This window comes from Erinaceus europaeus, chromosome 12 (genome assembly GCF_950295315.1).
Source record: "Erinaceus europaeus chromosome 12, mEriEur2.1, whole genome shotgun sequence".
Classification (NCBI taxonomy): Eukaryota; Metazoa; Chordata; class Mammalia; order Eulipotyphla; family Erinaceidae; genus Erinaceus; species Erinaceus europaeus.
The window spans coordinates 95,589,168-95,607,762 of NC_080173.1; the positions used below are offsets into that span (position 1 = coordinate 95,589,168).

An 18,595-nucleotide genomic window follows, 5' to 3' on the forward strand; every position below is an offset into this window, starting at 1 on the left:
TCTTTTTTAAGTTCTTATTTATTGATTAATGAGAAAGATAGGAGAAGAGAGAGAGAACCAGATATCACTCTGGTACATGCGCTGCCAGGGACTGAACTCGTGACCTCATACTTGAGAGTCCAGTGCTTTATCCACTGCGTCACCTCCTAGGCCACAAAGAAAGGACCTTCTTGGAATATACTTGTGTCTCTTTAGCTGTGAACTATGTTAATTACTGCCATTAAAAATTCTTCTCCTCATTATTATTATTATTTCTCCACTTTCAGGAGAACATTCCTGCTACCAAGCAAAGTAGGGCTGCTTTTCAAGTGTACACAGGGGCCAGCACTCCCATCTAGGCCAGTCCAGAGGCCAGGGGCAGGGACGGCAGGTGCTTCGGTCTGGCAGGAAGACCCAGAAAAGGCCACAGTGGGAGCAGGAATCAAGGCCTACAATCTGCCCAGCCGCTGAGGGCTGTATGCAGGCCTGGGTTCTTCAGTGCCAGGACCCAGAACAAGAGAGCCCAAGGACGCTGCCAAAACAAGCAAATAACTATACCAGATGTCCAGTGAGATCTGAATGTCAGATAAAGGACAAAGATATTTAGGAGAAGTGTGTTCCAGATATCACACGAGACATAGGCACACTCAAAAATTGTAGGTGGGGGGCACACACATTAAAATGTGCAAGGACCCCGGTTCAAGCCCTTGCAGGGGGAAAGCTACACAAGTGGTGAAGCAGAGCTGTGGGTGTCTCTCTGTCTCTCTTCCTTCCCTCTTGATTTCTCTCTTTTTCTATCCAACAAATAAATATTTTTAACTATTGATGGTTAATATGATACTCAAACTTGAGTGGCCATTCTGTTTTCCTCAACATCCTTACAGTTTAAATATTTTGTGGGAGAAAAAGAGCCATTTCTGCTTATTTTTATCACTTCTGATTCCATTTTTTGTTAAGCCGTGGCTTCCACACCCCCACCAGCAAATAAATCCACTTAAAAATAACAAATGTGGGACTGGGTGGTGGCGCATCTGGTGAGTGCACGTGATACAATGCACAAGGACCCAGGTTCGAGCCCCCGGCCCCCACCTGCAGGGGGAAAGCTTTGTCAGTGGTGAAGCAGGGCTGCAGGTGTCTCTCTCCCTCTATCACCCCTACCCTCTTGATTTCTGGCTTTCTCTATCTAATAAATTAAAATAATAAAAAATTTTAAATAACAAATGTCCTCTGTCTGCCCCTGTCGCACTGTGGGACTTTGTCCCAATGTGATTCGGAGCCTGGAGCTCCCTGCCACCCTGTGCCACCTGCTGCCCCTTGATCCGGTCCACACTGTGTCTCAGCGCCCTCTGCTGGTGAGCCCCTGACAGTAATGCAGGAGTTGCCCAAAGGCTCAGAGCTTCACCGCAGGTCTAGGGGCCAGAAGGGTTCTGGGAATCTTGCGCTGAAGAAAGTGCTTCTTCTTTGCCTTCTCCCCAGGCTGAGAGCTGATGGCCTCACCACTGCCCAGCCATGCCCTCCCTGCTTCACGCCCTTCCCTCTCCCTCCTGAGCGCTCTCTGGCTTTGCATGTGCTGTGCAAACAGGTGAAGTTCATTCCTTCCATGCAGGGCCCCCCGCCTGCCTCTGCACCCACCATGGCTTCTCTGTGGAGAAGCCCGTCACTCCAGGTGTTCAAGCATCTGATGCTTCTGCCACCACCACCCCATACACACACACACACACACACACACACACACACACACACACACACCCCTCAGGGTTCCCCTGAACTGCCAGGTGTGCCTGTGTCCATCTAAACTCCTCGCTCTCACACTATAGTCCTCTAAAGCAGGCCCCTTTTGAGGGAAAAAGTTTATTCATGTCCACCAGGCAGGGAGCTATAGCTCTGGGCACAGGGCAGACTCTACTTCACAGAGACTGGCAGAAAATGAAGCTTGGGGAGCTGTGACAGGGCACAAGAATCCTCCCTGGGCCACAGGAAGGGGATTTTCCTTTTCTTTTTTTTTTTTTTTTTACTAAAGACACTTTATTTACAGATAATACAAAATAAATCACAGGACAGACTACTGTGCAGGGGGGAAGAGCCACCCCCCATCACAACCCCCCTCCCCATCCCAGAATAACATATTAAAAAAGTTAAAAGGCCCTAGAAGGAGGGAAGGGAAGGGCTAGAAGCACCTTTCTGATTGCGGGTGGGGCCGACAGTCCTCAGCCACCCGGACCCAGGACAGAGTGGACCCTGGCTTGGGGAAGACACAGCTGCAGGACAGTGAGTGACTGCTGCCGAGGCTCCCTGGCCAGGGACCCTGACTTCTGACTCTGAAGACTTGGAGTAAATGGAGGGGTGGTGAAGGAGGGAGGCAGGCATGGGGTTGGCATTATTGCAGTGCTCTAGCCAGCTTCCTTCTGGCCCTGGGTGCGACCCTTGCACCAGGTCTGGGGAGCAACCGGTCGGAGCAAGAGCGAGGGTCCTCAAAGCGATGATGTTGTGGAGTCGACCACTTCTTGGCCATTGCACACTGTGGGGACGAACTGGGAGCCTGAGCCTGTGGAGAGGAATTAGGGCGGTGCCTGAGCTCCTCCAGGGAGGACGAGGGAGGGGAGCAGGGCTGCAGAGGGAGGCCCCACCCAGCCGGCTCCTATCCACCTATCCAGACTCACAGAGGGGTCCTCTGAGCGGCCAGGAACCCAGGGAGTACCCTCTGTGCTAAGGAAGCGAGGTGCAGGGGCTGCAGCGGCGGCGGGGTGGGGGGGTCTCACCTTGGCCGGGGTTGGAGCTGGCCCTGGCGGCGGTGCTGCTAAAGCGGCTGGTGGGTGCCCGGTGGGTAACCACATTCTTCTGCGGCTGAAAGAGGATGATGTGCAGCTTGGGTGCAAAGAGACAGCCGAGCACCACCGAGCCACTGAGGCTAACAGACACACACATGGTGGTGGTCTGCACCTGTATGGACGAAGCCAAGGAGGAGTCAGACCCAAAGGGTTGAGCCAGCCCCCAGGCTGAAGGAGCATGGGGAGGGGGGAGGGGCAGTAGCACCTAACACTAAGTGCACTTTCCGAGTCAGGTGTGTGTGTGTGCGCACATGCACATGGAGAGGTGTGGGACACAGTGTGCATATCAGAGGTGTGGGTGGGGTGTGAGCATACAGTCAGGGGGCGGTGAAGGGGCACCGGTGTGGGATGAACAGATGTGTGTGTAGGTGGGAAGATCTGTGTGTACCAGGCTGCCAGTTTGTGTGTGTGTCTGCATGTGTGCAGGTGTGTGTGTGTGTGTGTGTGTGTTTGTGTGTGTGTGTGTGTGTGTGTGTGTGTGTGTGTGCATGCCTGTGTGGGTGCTGCATGGGTCTCCCAGATGCGTCCTTAGTTACCTATGATTGGCATGGAAATGCAAATCATAGGCAAATGTGGACTGAATCAGAGCAGATTCCCTCCCCAGCCCTGGCCTCAACCACCCAGGCAGGTGCCAGAGCAGTCAGGCCCTGCTGTCCCTGGCCCCACACTAGCGACTGTGTCTCTGGGCTTGGGAAGGGCCTTGCAGGGCGTCTGGATTTCCCTGCTCCTCTTGTTAGCGCTGTTAGTTCAGACCCTGCGCTACATCCTTAAGCTGAATGACCCGGACTAGGAATCGTACTTGTGAGTGTTTTCTTCACCTGTTATATGAGCTACACATCTGCTCCAGAGTAAAAGTCTACCAAGGATTAGCTGAGGTGGTCCTCTTGCCATTCAGAGCTCCGGTCCCCCATCCCCTCCTGCATGAAGCCTCTCCTGACGTTGTATGACGTGGCCTCTTGAAGCTGAGACCCACTGAGGCTGAGTGCCCGGTAAAACCAAGTGGGGCAGTTTCCACTTATTTTAACCTTCATCAACCCTATACCTCAGATCTGCTCCACCAATGTTCTTCAACTTTCCTGCTTTCCCTGGTTTTATCTCTCAGTCCCAAGATAACACAGTTCCGGAGGGCACCGTGCCAAACCAGTGCCCTGCCAGTCCCACACCAAGCCCCACCTGCACACTGCTTACCCTGCCATATTGCCACCGCCTCTACTCCTCTGCTCCCGTGGACTTTTATATTGGCTGTCTTCCCCTGCACGCCCCACCTCCATACTTGATCTGCCTGTCCTTCAGAGACCAGCTCAAGGACTCTGCCAAGGAACCTCCCTGATTCCATCCATTTACACATGTATTCTCACACGTCACCACCCTATATCCATACCTTCCTCTTCTGCACTTTTACTGGAGCCTTTTGTCAGTCCAACCCAGTCGGCAGTATTAATTAATTAATTTATTTATTGCCTCCAGGGTTATCGCTGGGGCTCGGCGCCTGCACTATGAATCCACAGTTCCCGGCCACCTTTTTTTTTTTCTGTTTTATTGGATAGGACAGAGAGAAACTGAGAGGGGAGGGAGAGATAGAGAAGAGAGAGAGCTAGAAACCTACAGACCTGCTTCACCACTTGTGAAGCAACCCCCCTGCAGGTGGGGAGCCAGGGGGCTCAAACCAGGATCCTTGCATGGGTCCTTGTGATTTGTACTATGTGAACATAACCTGGTGTGCCATTGCCTGGCCCCCATCGGCAGTATTTTTAAAAATACTTATTTATTTATTCCCTTTTTGTTGCCCTTGTTGCTTTTTATTGTTGTAGTTATTGTTGTTGTTGTTGTTATTGATGTCATCATTGTTGGATAGGACAGAGAGAAATGGAGAGAGGAGGGGAAGACAGGCAGAGAGAAAGACAGACACCCACAGACCTGCTTCACCGCCTGTGAAGGGCCTCCCCTGCAGGTGGGGAGCCAGGGGCTCGAACCAGGATCCTTACACAGGTCCTTACGTTTCGTGCCACGTGTGCTTAATCCGCTATGCTACTGCCCAACTCCCAGAAGTATTTTTTAACCAATCCTCTGTTCATGCACTCACTAGAAATGCCACAAAGTAGAGACCACATCTCCTTATCTGCAGCTAAGTGTTCAGTGGAGCGAGAGAGGGAGGCTTGACTCCCAGCCCTGGCCTCTGCCGACAGGTGCAAAAGCAGCCAGCCCAGCTGTCCCTGGTAAATTTCTGCTCCCAGGCCCAGAGATGACGTCTGAGTCCTGAAATCTCAGATCTCTCTAAGCCCTCCACCTCCCAGGCCGCTTTCCCAGTCAACCCCCAACCTCCTCACCTATCCTGAGAATGGCCACCACAGGCTGTGTGCCCCTGGGGGTGGCACTGAACCTGTCGGAATCTCGAGATTATCAGGAGGTCAAATGAGTCATCAGGGGACAGCAGATGCAGTGCCCCACCCTCCCAGCCTCTGCAGCAGGGAGCTCACCCGGTAGTCACTGGACGTGACGTAAAAGATGGGCAGGAAGGCCAGCCAGATGATGCAGGTGGTGTACATGGTGAAGCCGATGAACTTGGCCTCGTTGAAGTTCTCGGGGCACTTGCGGGTCTTGAAAGCGTAGAGCGTGCAGAGCGCAATGAGGAGCACGTTGTAGGCCAGCGAGCCCAGCATGCTGGCGTCGCGATGGTTGCAGCGCAAGGTCACCACCTCCCGCCGCTCGGGGGCCGTCTCCTTGCCGGTGCCCGGGGCCTCCACCACCAGCCAAGCCGTCACAATGAGCAGCTGGCCCGAGATGAGCGCCAGGCAGATGGCCACCTGCGAGGCGGGGCTGATGAAGCGGGGCCGCTGGGCTCCCTCCCGGGCCCCACCGAAGATGCGGGCGATGCGGTTGGTCTTGGTGAGCAGGGCCGAGTAGCAGACGGAGAAGGCGGTGCCCAGCCCCAGGCGCCGCAAGGTGCACACAGCCGTGGACGGCTTGGCGATGAAGACGAAGGTCATGCAGTAGCAGAGGAAGACGCCGCCCAGCAGGATGTAGCAGAGCTCCCGGCCCGAGGCCTTGACCACCGGCGTGGTGTTGTGCCGCACGAAGACGCCCAGCACGAAGAGGGTGGCCAGGGCGCCCAGGCAGGCGATGGTGACGGGCCCCACGGCCCAGGCGTCGCCCCAGCGGATGTACTCCTGTGGCAGCTCGAAGCAGCCGGTCAGGCTGGCGTTGGGCCAGTAGCCCAGGCCGCAGTCGGCGCAGGTGAACTCGTCCAGCCGGTACTCGTAGGGCTGGCAGGGGATGCAGAGCCAGCAGCAGACCTCGCCGGGCTGCACACTCTTCACCTCGTTCTGCAGGCAGGGCTCGCTGCAGCGAGAGGCCGGCAGGATGCCCTTGGAGGCTGAGGCCCAGGGGATGAGGCTGGTGTCCAGGGTCAGGCCTTCCGCCCAGTAGCCCACCTTCTGGTAGCGGTAGCGACTGCCGCCGCCGGCTCGCAGGTAGGTGAAGATGTTGTATCGGCCGATGCCGTCCCCGAAGCGGTCGAAGCGGACCTCGCTGTGGGTGTCGGCTGGGCGGAAGGGGGCTGGGGAGGGAGAGAGTTGCATGGGGTGTGTGTGGGGGTGGAGAGGTCATCCTGATTTGATCTAGGACCTCACCACAAGTTTGTCTTTCCAGGCCCCCCGGCCCCAGCACCAAAGCTCACCTGCTCCCCGGTCACTTTCAAAAAAGCACGAGGCACTGATAGAACCCAACCTGAAAGCCCAGGCATCTCCACAAGCCCAATGTCCACATGCCTACCCCCCAAATGTCAGCCTCTCCCCAGATCCAGCCCAGACCCTAACTTGATCACAGCACCTGCCATGGGCCTTCTCCCCAAACTTAGTATGAAGACCTCTAAATCCAAATGGACCCGGCTCCAGCCCTGACCCCACTTAATCCTGTGAAATCATCCCCAGCCCAGCCCCCACCTGTCCTGACACGGGTCCCTGTGCCACCTAAGCCCCCACCTCCATGCTCTCCCATTACCATTCATACCAGGCTGTGCTCCCCCCACCATTCTCCTGCACCTCCCATTTCCAACCAGGCTCAGGAACAGGATTCCTGTCACCCCAACTCCCAATAAGAAGTCAGGGTTTAGGGAGTCGGGCGGTAGTGCAGCGGGTTAAGCGCACATGGCGCAAAGTGCAAGGACCGGTTTAAGGATCCGGGTTCGAGCTCCCAGCTCCCTATCTGCAGGGGAGTCGCTTCACAAGTGGTGAAGCAGGTCTGCAGGTGTCTGTCTTTCTCTCCCCCTCTCTGTCTTCCCCTCCTCTCTCCATTTCTCTCTGTCCTATTCAACAATGATGACATCAATAACCACAACAATGTTAAAAAACAAGGACAACAAAAGGGAAAATAAATAAATAAATAAATAAATATTTTAAAAATTATTTTTAAAAAAAGGGTTTAAGCAAGCTGATCATGGGCCTCCAACTCAATCCGGTGAATGGTGCCACCTGGAGGCAAACTCAAACCCCAGTTCTGCAGGTTTTTGGGCTTTTCACCAGCCGCAGCCCTCTGCCCAAGCCCAGGGGGCTACAACGTGCTGCTCTAATGTCAAAGCAACCAGATCCCAGACTCCAGTCCTAACCCACGCCAGCACGCCAGCCCTATTGGAGCCACTACTGCCTTCACATGAGGCTAGAACTCCAAGCTCTGCCAGCCGGGCGCCCTCTCCCACTTTGTCTTCCTGAAGCACGGCGATGATTCTGAGAAAGTTGTTTTTCTTTAAGCTACAACTTGACATGCTAAACTGAACATCGTGGCTGCACAGTTACATCACTCCTGATGAACTTTACTTTTTCTTTCTCCTTTTTATTTATTTTGATTTTTTAAACTTTTTATTTATTTATTCCCTTTTGTTGCCCGTGTTGTCTTGTTGTTGTAGTTATTGTCGTTGTTGGATAGGACAGAGAGAAATGGAGAGAGGAAGGGAAGACAGAGAGGGGGAGAGAAAGACAGACACCTGCAGACCTGCTTCACCACTTGTGAAGGGACTCCCCTGAAGGTAGGGAGCTGGGGGCTCGAACCAGGGTCCTTATGCCGGTCCTTGTGCTTTGCGCCATGTGCGCTTAACCCGCTGCGCTACCTACCCCCTGCTTTCTCCTTTTTAATGGTGAGGAGAGATGGGGGGGGGGCAGGCCAGAGAGGCACTGCAGCACTAGCTGTGCGTGGTATAACTTGGGGTTTGTTTGTTTTTTTTTTGGAGGGGGGAGTGTGAACATTTTTGTTTTGTTTTGTTTTGTTTTTCATGGTGCTCCTACGTAGTGGCAGGGGACTTGAACCAGGGTGGACAACATCCTAGCCTTAAAGTTGGGATTTTTATTAAAAATAGTTGCCTTTTGGTTTGAACTGTTTGTCACCTTCAATGGAAAACTAGGAGTATACATTTTATAGGAAAGGGTATGTTATTCTGATACTTGTCAACATTTTGTTACCTGAGAAGAGGCTTAAGGTCTATTTCCTACTCCCTGTGCGATAAAGAGATGGGAGTGAGTATAAGAGATGGGAGTGAGTATAAGAGATGGGAGTGAGTATAAGAGATGGGAGTGAGTATAAGAGATGGGAGTGAGTATAAGAGATGGGAGTATAAGGTAGGCATGGAACCAAAGACCCTTGAAGAACAGGACCTGGTCAGACGTCTATGGACGGGTCTTAAGATACAAAAACTTGGAGGGGGTGTGGGGGCTGGGAGATAGCTCACTTGGTAGAGAGCAGCACCCTTTACCACAGGCAAGGGCCTGGGTTCAAGTCCCCAGACTACCACATGAGATCATCATGCAAAAGGGAGGCTTCCTGAGTGGTGAAGCAAAGCTGTGGTGTTTCTCCTCTGGCTCTCTTGCTCATTCCATCTCTTACCCTCGATCTGGGAAAAAAATAGAATATGAAAAAGTAGAGTCCTCTGTGTGGTGGACATGAGAAGGCATGAAACTCCAGCAAAATCCTGGTAACAGAAGGAAAAGAGATCAATTCCTCTCCTGGGGATAGATCCTAAGGAACCCAACACACCCATCCAAAAAGATTTGTGTACACATATGTTCTTAGCAGCACAATTTGTAATAGCTAAAACCTGGAAGCAACCCAGGTGTCCAACAACAGATGAGTGGCTGAGCAAGTTGTGGTATATATACACAATGGAATACTACTCAGCTGTAAAAAATGGTGACTTCACCGTTTTCAGCCGATCTTGGATGGACCTTGAAAAATTCATGTTGAGTGAAATAAGTCAGAAACAGAAGGATGAATATGGGATGATCTCACTCTCAGGCAGAAGTTGAAAAACAAGATCAGAAAAGAAAACACAAGTAGAAAAACAAGATCAGAAGAGAAAAACACAAGTAGAACCTGAACTGGAATTGGCGTATTGCACCAAAGTAAAAGACTCTGGGGTGGGTGGGTGGGGAGAGTACAGGTCCAAGAAGGATGACAGAGGACCTAGTGGGGGTTGTATTGTTATATGGAAAACTGGGAAATGTTATGCATGTACAAACTATTGTATTTACTGTTGAATGTAAAACATTAATTCCCCAATAAAGAAATTTTTTTTTAAAAAGAAAGAAAAGAAAAAGAAAAAAAAGGAAAAGAGACATGGGACTTGAGTCCTGGCTCCAGCTGGAGTCCTCTTTGCCTGGACATCCTGGTCCTGGCACTAGCCCTTCAGTGAGTCCCTTACTTGAAACAGGCTACATATTCTCCCTTCCTCCCTTCCTTCCTTCCTTCCTTCCTTCCTTCCTTCCTTCCTTCCTTCCTTCCCTCCTTCCTTCTGAATGGCATTTCAGAGGATGAACCCAGAGGATTTATTATATTTTTATGATCTTTTATTTATTTATTTATTGGATAGAGGCAGCCAGAAGTTGAGAGGGAAGGGGGGGACAGACAGAGAGATACCTGCAGCCCTGATTCACCACTCACAAAGCTTTCCCCCTGCAGGTGGGGACCAGGGGCGCAAACCCAGGTAACATGTGCTCAACCAGGTGCGCCACCACCCGGCCCCTAAACCCAGAGGATTTTGCATGCACGATACCACTGAGCCTCCTCCTGGTCTAGCTTTTAACTTTTTTTTTTTTTTTTATTGCCACCAGGTTTCTTGCTGGGGCTCAGTGCTGGCACTATGATTCCTCTAGAGCCTGCGGCCATTTTTTCCTTTTTTTTTTTTTTTCTGTTTTTATTTGATAGGACAGAGAGAAATCGAAAGTGGAGGGGGAGATAGAGAGGGAGACAAAGAGAGACACCTGCAGACCTGAGTCACTGCTTATGAAGCTTCCCTCCTGTAGGTGGGGAACAAGCACTTGAACCTGGATCCTTCCAGACGGTAATGTCTACACTCAACCAAGTGCACCACTGCCCACACCTCCTGGCTTAATTTTTATGTTCTGTTTTTTAGGAAGAGAGAAACATGAGAGTACTACTCCACCATCCATGGAATCCCCTGGGTGACATTCGTGGTGCTCCCATGTGATGCTGGGGCGTGAACCCAGGGCCCCACGCATGTTTAGTCCTGCTCTCTACCTGCTCCACGAACCACCTTTTGATCTCCGTAGACTATGTTTTCTTTTTCTCTATTTTTTCTTTCTTCTGTTTCTCTTCCTTCCTTTCTCTCCTCTCTTTCTTTCTTTTTCTTCATTGCAGGAATACTTTACTGCTCTGAGCCAACTTTTTCAAATAGAAACATAAAGACAGGGAAAGAAACCACAGCATTGAATCTTTCTCCAGTGCAACAGGGGCTGGGCTGGAACCTGGGCTGCACACATGGAAAAATCGGTGTGCTATCCACATGAACTTTTTTTTTTTGCCTCCAGGGATGTGGGGGTTCAGTGCCTGCACTCCGAACCCACTGCTCCTGGAAGCCGTTTTATTGGGTAAGACAGAGAGAAATTGAGAAGGGAGAAGAAGGTAGAGAGGGGGAGAGAAAGATAGACACCTATAGACCTGCTTCACCGCTTGTGAAGCCACTCCCCTGCAAGTAAGGGAGCCGGGGGCTCAAACTGGGAACCTTGTGCGGGTCCTTGCACTTTGAACTTATGTTCCAATATTGTTATTATTATCACTAAAAGACAGAAAGGGAGTGACAGAGACACCAGGGCACCAAAGCTCCTTCAGTGTGGTGGGGACTGGGCTCCAACCGGGGCTGTGCACGTGGCAGAGCAGCCCACTCCCTGTCCTCGTGAGCTATCTTGCCGTCCCCTAGGCTACATTCTCTGAGCCAAGTAATGAAAATTGGCCAGCACCATTACCATCAAACTTGACGTGGAGCACGAAGTCCTTGTAGAGACGGCGCCCGTTGACAGGCCGCATGGCATCACAGAGGCGGGTGGTGTTGGGGCACAGGGCCCGGTGCATGTTGTGCAGTGCATGGGCCATGGCATACACAGCATTGACCACAAACATGATCTTGGACTCCTGCTCGAAGGGCACCATCCGCAGTGAGTGGGACGCACAGTCTCGCTGCCGGAAGCTGCAGCGGAACCTCTGCTCCCAGAATTCACGGAACCAGGGGTTCCGGCTGTTGTTCCAGGGGTCCAGGCTGCGGAAGTAGGAGGCAAAATCTCCGATGGGGTAGGAGGCCAGCTCAATCGTGATGGCACCCTCTGCAGCCCGCTCACTGCCCGCCACCACACTCTCCAGTGCCCCCCAGCCATCGCTGGCCACCCAGGTGAAGCTGGCGTTGAGGCGCTGGGCGGCGGCCAGGAGTTCGCGGGCATCCTCGGAGCGTGTGAACAGCACAGCCACGCGGGCGCTGGGTTTCTGTAGCAAGGCTCGAACCACACCCTCAAAAGCCGAGCGGCTCATGGCCCGCCCCACCTTCTCCGAGGTAGCCACACAGATGTTGCGGGCGCGGGCCTCCAGCTCAAAAGCTTCGATGCCTGTCTCGCCATAGTCCCCCTCAGACGCCACAGTGGACACATAGGTCCAGTTGAAGAAGCGGAGGATCTCGGCCATGGCCTTGGCTTGGAAAAAGTCGGGAGGCACCGTGCGGGCAAAGTAGTCATAGCGGGATTTGTCGCTCAGCTTGGCACTGGTGGAGGCATAGCTGATCTGTGGGATCTGAAATAGCCTCAGGAGGTTGGCCACCTGGTGAGGGGGACAGAGAGGGCAAAACCAGAGACCAAGTCAAAGGCTAGAGATACATGGATGTGTCCCCCCAGAACTATCAGAGTGTGGGGACAGTGTCCATGAGGTTCCCCCTGAGGTCTCCCTCTCCTAAAAGAGGTGTAGCCTGTCTTGATGTATCTTCCACTCAGGAACAGAGACACTTCATTTTGTTTTACTTCATTATTATTTTTTTCTTTATTATATTTTTTACCAAAGCATTGCTTAGCTCTGGCTTTTTGTGCTTCCAGGTACCTTACACAGGAAAGTTTGTTCCATGGGTCGGCATGATGGTTCACCTGCTTTGCGACAGGTATGAGCCAGCCGTGAGCCCGGCCCCCACTGCACTGGAGAAAGCTTCAGTGTTGTGTTACCTGTTCCTCTCACAGTGTTTTTGTCTTTCTGAAAAAGTTGTCCCAGAACAGTGAAGCCCCTGGGGATGACAGAAACAAAAGCAGAACAAAGGCTACTTGTGCTCTGGGTACCTCACTGGCCTGGGATAGGGAGATGACTATCCTATTCCGAGGGCAGAGGGAGAAGAGACCCTGACCAGAGCCACACCAGAACTCCTGTGTTTCCTCCTTCACTTGCATGATAATAGCAAAAACCAAAAGCAACATGGAGGCCCAAATCCTCCAGCAGAGAAAGGCTGGTGTGTTGTTGGGTTGTAGCTTGGCTGCACAGGACAGAGAGAGGCACTAGAGGGCATCTGGGACGTTTGGGGATTTTAAGCTGCCCAGTGGTTGAAATAGGTAGCCCTTCCGGAGATCGGTTCCCATCCACTGATGGGATGATAAAGAAGGAAGAGACTCCCCTGGAAATGGAGACCCAGTTCTATGGCCCACAGCCCCAAAAGCCCAAAGGCTGGACTTCTCTGAGAGCCTGAACTAGAAATAAGCAAAGCTTCCTACTTGTCTTTGAATGCTGGCAGCCACTGCCCACCCCAATGCCCAGAGTCTGCCCCCACAAGGAGGTTGTGGAATGGTGGGTAAAAAGCCGGGCATGGCCCCATTCCACAGGAGGGAGCTAGATTCTGTATTTGCAACTGGGACATGGGATCTTGCACTGAGTCCAGTGCTCTCTTCTCTCCACTTCTGGGTCCTTACGCAAGCTAACAAACCCTCTGTGAGACTCAGGTTCTCATACCTGTCTCACGAGGCCACTGAGAAGGTAAAAATGGCAGTGCATTCAAGGCCTCAGTGCTTTGCATATGGAAGATGGTAGGTGTCTGGACGAGAGAGAGGGGGGCAGAAATGACAAATCTTTGACAGGCAGGTATAGCAAAAGAATGAAGGGCTGGCTATTGTTCTGACTCAAACAAGGAAAAAGCCAAGATGTAGGCTGAAGGACCCAGCAGGAAGAAAGTAACAGTGCTCCTGGAGCTGAATACATAGAGTTGGGGCCCAGTGGTGGCACCTGGTTAAGTGAACACATTACAGTGCTCAAAGACCCAGGTTCAAGACCCTAGTCCCTGCCTACAGGGGGAAGCTTCGTGAGTGGTGAAGCAGAGCTGCAGGTGTCTCCCTGCCTCTTTCCCTCTCTATTTCCTCTTCCCCCTCTCAATTTCTGTCTGTCTCTATCCGATAATAAATAAATAAATAATGCATAGGGTCCTGAGGAGAACTGTTAGGAGGGCGACATGCTGGGAAACTGGCCCCACCCTAGTGGCCCCTGAAGACATTGGCAGGCAGAGGCTGCTTACCTTCCCCCCCCCCCCCGACCCCAGCCAGGGAGACAGAGGTGGTGTTGACAGGGTCACACCTGTCCAAGCTGCTACTGCTTACCTCTGATCGCCAGGACGAACAGGAAGAGTAATTCACTCCCTGCAGTGGGGGGACAGGGAAGCCTCTCCCAACCCAGGCCAGAAGCCGCCATCAGGGCTCATTCCTCTTAAACAAACACTCCAGCTCAGTGTTCCAGGCCCTACCTTCCTCCTAGAGGAAGCTGAGCCCCATCCTCCCACCCCAGCTTGATTTGCAGTGCTGCCCTCATCAACCAGCAGCCTCTAGTGGGCCTCGGGCAGCTAAACGTCCAGGTCGAGGAGAAAGCCAGGTGAGTCAGTCAGGGGAGCCCAGGACACCAGCTGGCTCAGTGCCTTGGAAAGCAAGAGGTAGGACTGGCTCCTCCACCTGCCTGCCATTCACATTCTTCTTTTAATTGCCACCAAGGTTATCTCTCTGGGAGTTTGGTGCCTGCACTATGGATCCGCTGCTCTTGGTGGCTTTTTTTTTTTTTTTTCTATTTTATTGGATAGGACAGAGATAACTTGAGAGGGGAGGGAGAGAAGGAGAGGGAGAGAGAAAGACAGGCATCTGCAGACCTGCTTCACCACCTGTGTAGCCTCCCCCCCCCACCCCCCCGCCCCAGAGGGGAGCAAGGGCTCAAACCCAGGTCCTTCTGCTTGGTAGTGTGTGCTCTTAACTGGAGTGCCACTATCTGCTCCCCTGCCCCCCAGAGCACTGCTCAGCTTTGGCTGATGGTGGCACTGAGGATTGAACCTGGGAACTCAGAACCTCTGGCTTGACAGTCATTTTACTTAACAGTTATGCTATCTCCCCAGCACTCGCCCTTTATATTCTGCACCCCCAGGACACCCTAGGGTTTTCCCTCCTGTCCCCTACTCATTCTGCTTTTCTTCCTCCTGAGCCCTCCACCCATTTCTCTTCTTAAGGATACTCGTGATTTCTGCCTGCTCCTTTCCAAACCAACTATCTGGAGCTCTCAGAGGCCCTTGGCTGAGAATCTTAGGGTTAATCTCTACTTTGCGAGTCAGTTACTGATTTATGACTCAGCCCTTTCCAACTATTTTCTCATTGATAAAGTGGGTTAATAACAATAGCAACTAATATCAATTATGCCAAGGACCCAATACATGTTCTGTGTTTTACCTCATCCTTTTATCCCCTAGCCAATGCTGGCTTTGGTGGTACCTGTGATTGAATCTGTGACCTGTGAACCTCAGGCATGAAAGTCTTTTCTGTGGTGCTAGGGTGGTAACATAATGGCTATGTAAAAAACATCCATGCCTGAGGCTCAGGGTGCCAGGCTCAGTCCCCAGCACCACTATAAGCCAGAGCTGAGCAGTGCTCTGGTTAAAGTCTAGCTGCCTTGGAGGTGGTTCTGTAGACAATTCTTGAGCATTAAGTCCAACTTTGGCCCATACCATCGCATGTGCCAGAGAGATAACTCTGGTGATCTCCCTTTCAAATATATAAACAAACAAACAAAGAGACAAATCTTTTAGTGACTTAAAAGTGGCAGTGACATACCTGGTAGAGCGCACACATTACTGGGCTCCAGGACTTGGGTTCAAGCCTGTTGTCCCCAACTGCCGGGAGGAAGGTTCAAGAGCAGTGAAGCAGAGCTGCAGGTGTCTGTCTCTCTCAGAAACTCAGGTAGGAAAGTTATTTTGCGTAACCGTTATGCGGCTCCCCAGCCCCCTGTCTCTCTTTCTTTCAGAGTGTGGCAGGGAATTAAATGCCCACCAGGAATGGTAGCTACTTTGCAGACACTGAGCTCCAGTGAAAAGCCTAATGGCAAAAAACAAGCAAACAAACAAACTTTTATTGGGTTGTCAGAAAAGTCCTGGTGTATTTTTGCATAGAAAAACAGAAAAAAAAAAGTCATGACTTTTCTGACAACCCAATGAAAACCACAAATAAGAAAGAGAAAAGAAAGTCTGTTATGTGCTATCTCCTGGGCCCCCCCCCCCCATTGAATTTACCACAACCATAAGAGTGGCTGGTGTGCTGAGTTCCATTTATAGGAGACAGACACAGAAGAGGCAAAATGCCCTACATCACATAGTGAGCACGCCAGGATCCAAACTTGGGGCTATGAGTCAAGAGGCCTGGATATTAAGCTTCTCAGGTTGCGTGTGTGTGTGTGTGTGTGTGTGTGTGTTTGCAGAAGTGGGCTGTTTTCCTTGCTTTGTTTCTAAACATCGGTCTTCATTATGTGCCAGGGGCACTATATTAGCGTTCTGTAAAAACCTACTTAAAGGACATTTCTAGTTCCTCTTCCAGGTCCCCAGCTCCAGGCCCTCTGTCCCCCATGTGGGAAGCCCCAGTACCTGGATGGAGACGTCACTGTAGGAGCCACCGATGACACCAGTGATGGCGGTGGGGGCATCCCCATGGGTGGCATAAGAGCCATCAGGGCAGATGTGGCGTGAGCCGTCAGCGCCTCGGCTGAGTGAGGCTCGCACGAAGTCAAGCGCCTGCTCCAGGGCATGCGTGTCTTTGGAGCAGCTGTCAAGTATGTGCGCACCCAGGCGCACACCTGGCAACAGATGTGGGTCGCGGTTGATGCGGTCCAGCGCAAAAAGCATGGCCTCCAGGCGCTGGATGCCACGGTGCTCGTTGACTGGACCGCACTCCTCTGCTGGGCTGCCCTTCTGGTGCACTGGGAACAGCCCACCAAGCACCAGGTCCCCCTCCAGGGTCAGCACCTTCTTGGTGGGGCCCTCAGCCACAATGCCCCACAGCAGCTGCAGTCCCAGGAACCCAAGCAGAGAACCCATGGCCTCAGAGGGGTGGGTGGGTGGGTGGGTCCAGTAGTCCTGGGCCTCCAGGGGTTGAGAGCAAAAGCAGCAAAAGCAAAAGGGGAGGAAAGCACGGACAGGGAAAGAGATGAGAAGGGGCCCCGTTCCTGTAAAGACAGACAGACAGACAGAGAGGAGAGAAATAGAACCTGAGAGTGGCTCCCCTTTCTTCCTCTGCCTACCCTAACCCCCTTTCCCAGGGACTTGGAAGTCGGGGAGACATGGCATCACTAAGTGGCTGGGAAGCTCCTTCGATGCCCCATTGGACTGTCTCAGCCCTGCCCTGGTTTGAGACTGGAGATGAACCATGTGTCCATCCCAAACTCAGCAGAGAGGAGAGATCCAGTTAAAAGACAGATAGATGAGCCCTTCAACATCAATCCCACCAGAAGTCAGAGAATGCACAGGGTCCCGTGAAAACTCCCCAGGGCCCCAAGGTCAACAGTTTTGCAGCAAAGGTCAGTCCATGGGGGTTCACCCTCCGTACTGGCCCTTCGAATTCTAGAGAGGGGCCACTGCTGAGAACTCACAGGGAAAAAGTCCTACCTCCCCAGGGGGTGGGGGGTAGGTAAATACCGGAGGGTATTAACCTCTGGTTCTTAAAGAAAGCCACCCTCAGAGTTCCCTGATTGAGGAAACCTAGGAGAGTTCAGGCCCTCAGAGTTAAACAGCAAGCTAGAGATGCTGACCACTGGGAGGGTGACCAGAGTGGTTGCAGGTTCTGGTCAACAGGGAAAGTAGAGGTGTGTGTGTGGGTGTGTGTGGGTGTTGGAGGGAGTTCATCCAGTCAGAATCTGGAAGCTTTTCAGAATGAGACTTCTGCACATCTTAGTTCTGTGTAGAATGCTAGGTGACACTTTCTGCTTGTTTTCCCTTGAGCTCAGAATTGAGCAGAGAAAGCCAGCAATTTAATCTCCTCATTCCCAGTCTCAGGGTGTTGCCTCAGCCCCCAAAGATCCTCCCTCCCCTCTTTCATCCTGAACTCTATCCTTTGCCCTCCCAGAACACGCCTCATAGGCTTCTCTGGACCACAGAGGCTTGGAAAGGGTAGGAGAGGGAAACTGAGGTTGGAAGAAAGCAGCAACTTGCCCGAGAGCCCTCTGTCCTGGCTGCAGAGAATGTGGCTCTTCACTTCACCTCCTAACTCCCCAGAGTTCATCTCCCACTGGTGCCCAGCAGAGAGACGAGGGTCCTTCCTGTGGGCAGCGTGAAAGAAGCAGCCCACCCAGGCAAACCGAGAGCACGAAGACCAGCACAGATGGAGACGGGAACCCAGATGGGGGCTGAGGCTCACAGGTTCAATACCCAAGCCTCTCTCGTGGGCTGAGACCAACGCTGTGTCAGGGAGAGAATCCCATAGGTGGGCCACCCAGGGGCCTGGGCCACAAAATCTGGGCAGGGACCAGTTGAGTCCAAGAGGCTGAGACAAAGACAGAGGCACAGATAGAAAGATGGACCGAAAGACAGAGAGAGGTAGAAGGCAGGAGGGAGCGCGATGCAGGGCTTGCGTTCTCAGAGGAAAGGTGGACGCCTGAGATTGTCTTCTCCCTTCCCCAGCGCCTGGAGAGGGCTGTTCGGAACCCGGGCCGGTCTTGCCCGGGGACTCTTGGGACTGAGAGACGAGGGTTTAGTACCCAAAGGTCGGCGCGGCCGCGGCACGACCGGCTCACCCTACCTGGCGCGCCCGGCTCTGGCGCGGAGAGCAGCGGAGAGGAGCGGGGCGCGGGGCGCGGGTTGCAGCGCCCGCTCGCTGGCTGGTTCGGCGGCTCTGCGCTGTCCGCCCGCCCCGCAGCTTTCAATCGCTGCCGCCCCGCCCCCGGCCCCGGCCCGCCCCCGGCCCCTCCTCCGTGCCGCCCCGCTCCCAACCCGGCCTCTGCCTCCTTCCAGATTCCTCCACTGCGCCCGGCTTTCCGCGGCCACTGCCCGGAGCTGTCCGCCGCCGCGTGGTGCTGAACCCGCGGGCGCTCCCGCTCCGCCGGGGAGCAGGCGCCTAAGGACCTGAGCCCACTCCTCCAGAGAGGGGGGGGACACCTGCGCGAGGCTGGGGACTGGGAAGGTCAACGAGTCCCCGGGGGGTGCGCACAGAGCCCTCCCTGGGTCCCGGACTGCCAGAGCGGAGAGGCTGGCCCTGGGATCGCAGGGT

The 18,595-nt window shown here is 53.1% G+C and overlaps 1 protein-coding gene across 1 annotated transcript; it reads right to left on the minus strand.

Annotated features, from left to right (window-relative positions):
* Nucleotides 1–1,192: 1,192 nt before the first annotated feature.
* Nucleotides 1,193–18,218, minus strand: GRM2 (glutamate metabotropic receptor 2). The gene is made up of 6 exons (XM_007527305.3): nt 18,128–18,218; nt 15,982–16,559; nt 11,054–11,891; nt 5,285–6,363; nt 2,739–2,919; nt 1,193–2,524 (listed from the first exon to the last, which is right to left on the minus strand). Exons 2-6 carry the CDS (start codon nt 16,429–16,431, stop codon nt 2,451–2,453), a joined length of 2,622 nt encoding a protein of 873 aa, XP_007527367.1. The 5' UTR covers nt 16,432–16,559; nt 18,128–18,218; the 3' UTR covers nt 1,193–2,450.
* Between the last annotated feature and the right edge of the window lie 377 nt (nt 18,219–18,595).

Excerpts from the sequence above, each read along its gene's own strand:
- GRM2 (XM_007527305.3), bottom strand. The coding sequence starts at position 16,431 with ATGGGTTCTCTGCTTGGGTTCCTGGGACTGCAGCTGCTGTGGGGCATT. Across the intron at positions 11,892-15,981 it reads ACAGTGACGTCTCCATCCAG|GTGGCCAACCTCCTGAGGCT; the intron begins GTACTGGGGCTT and ends CCCCCTCACCAG. Across the intron at positions 2,525-2,738 it reads CAGCTCCAACCCCGGCCAAG|GCTCAGGCTCCCAGTTCGTC; the intron begins GTGAGACCCCCC and ends TCCTCTCCACAG.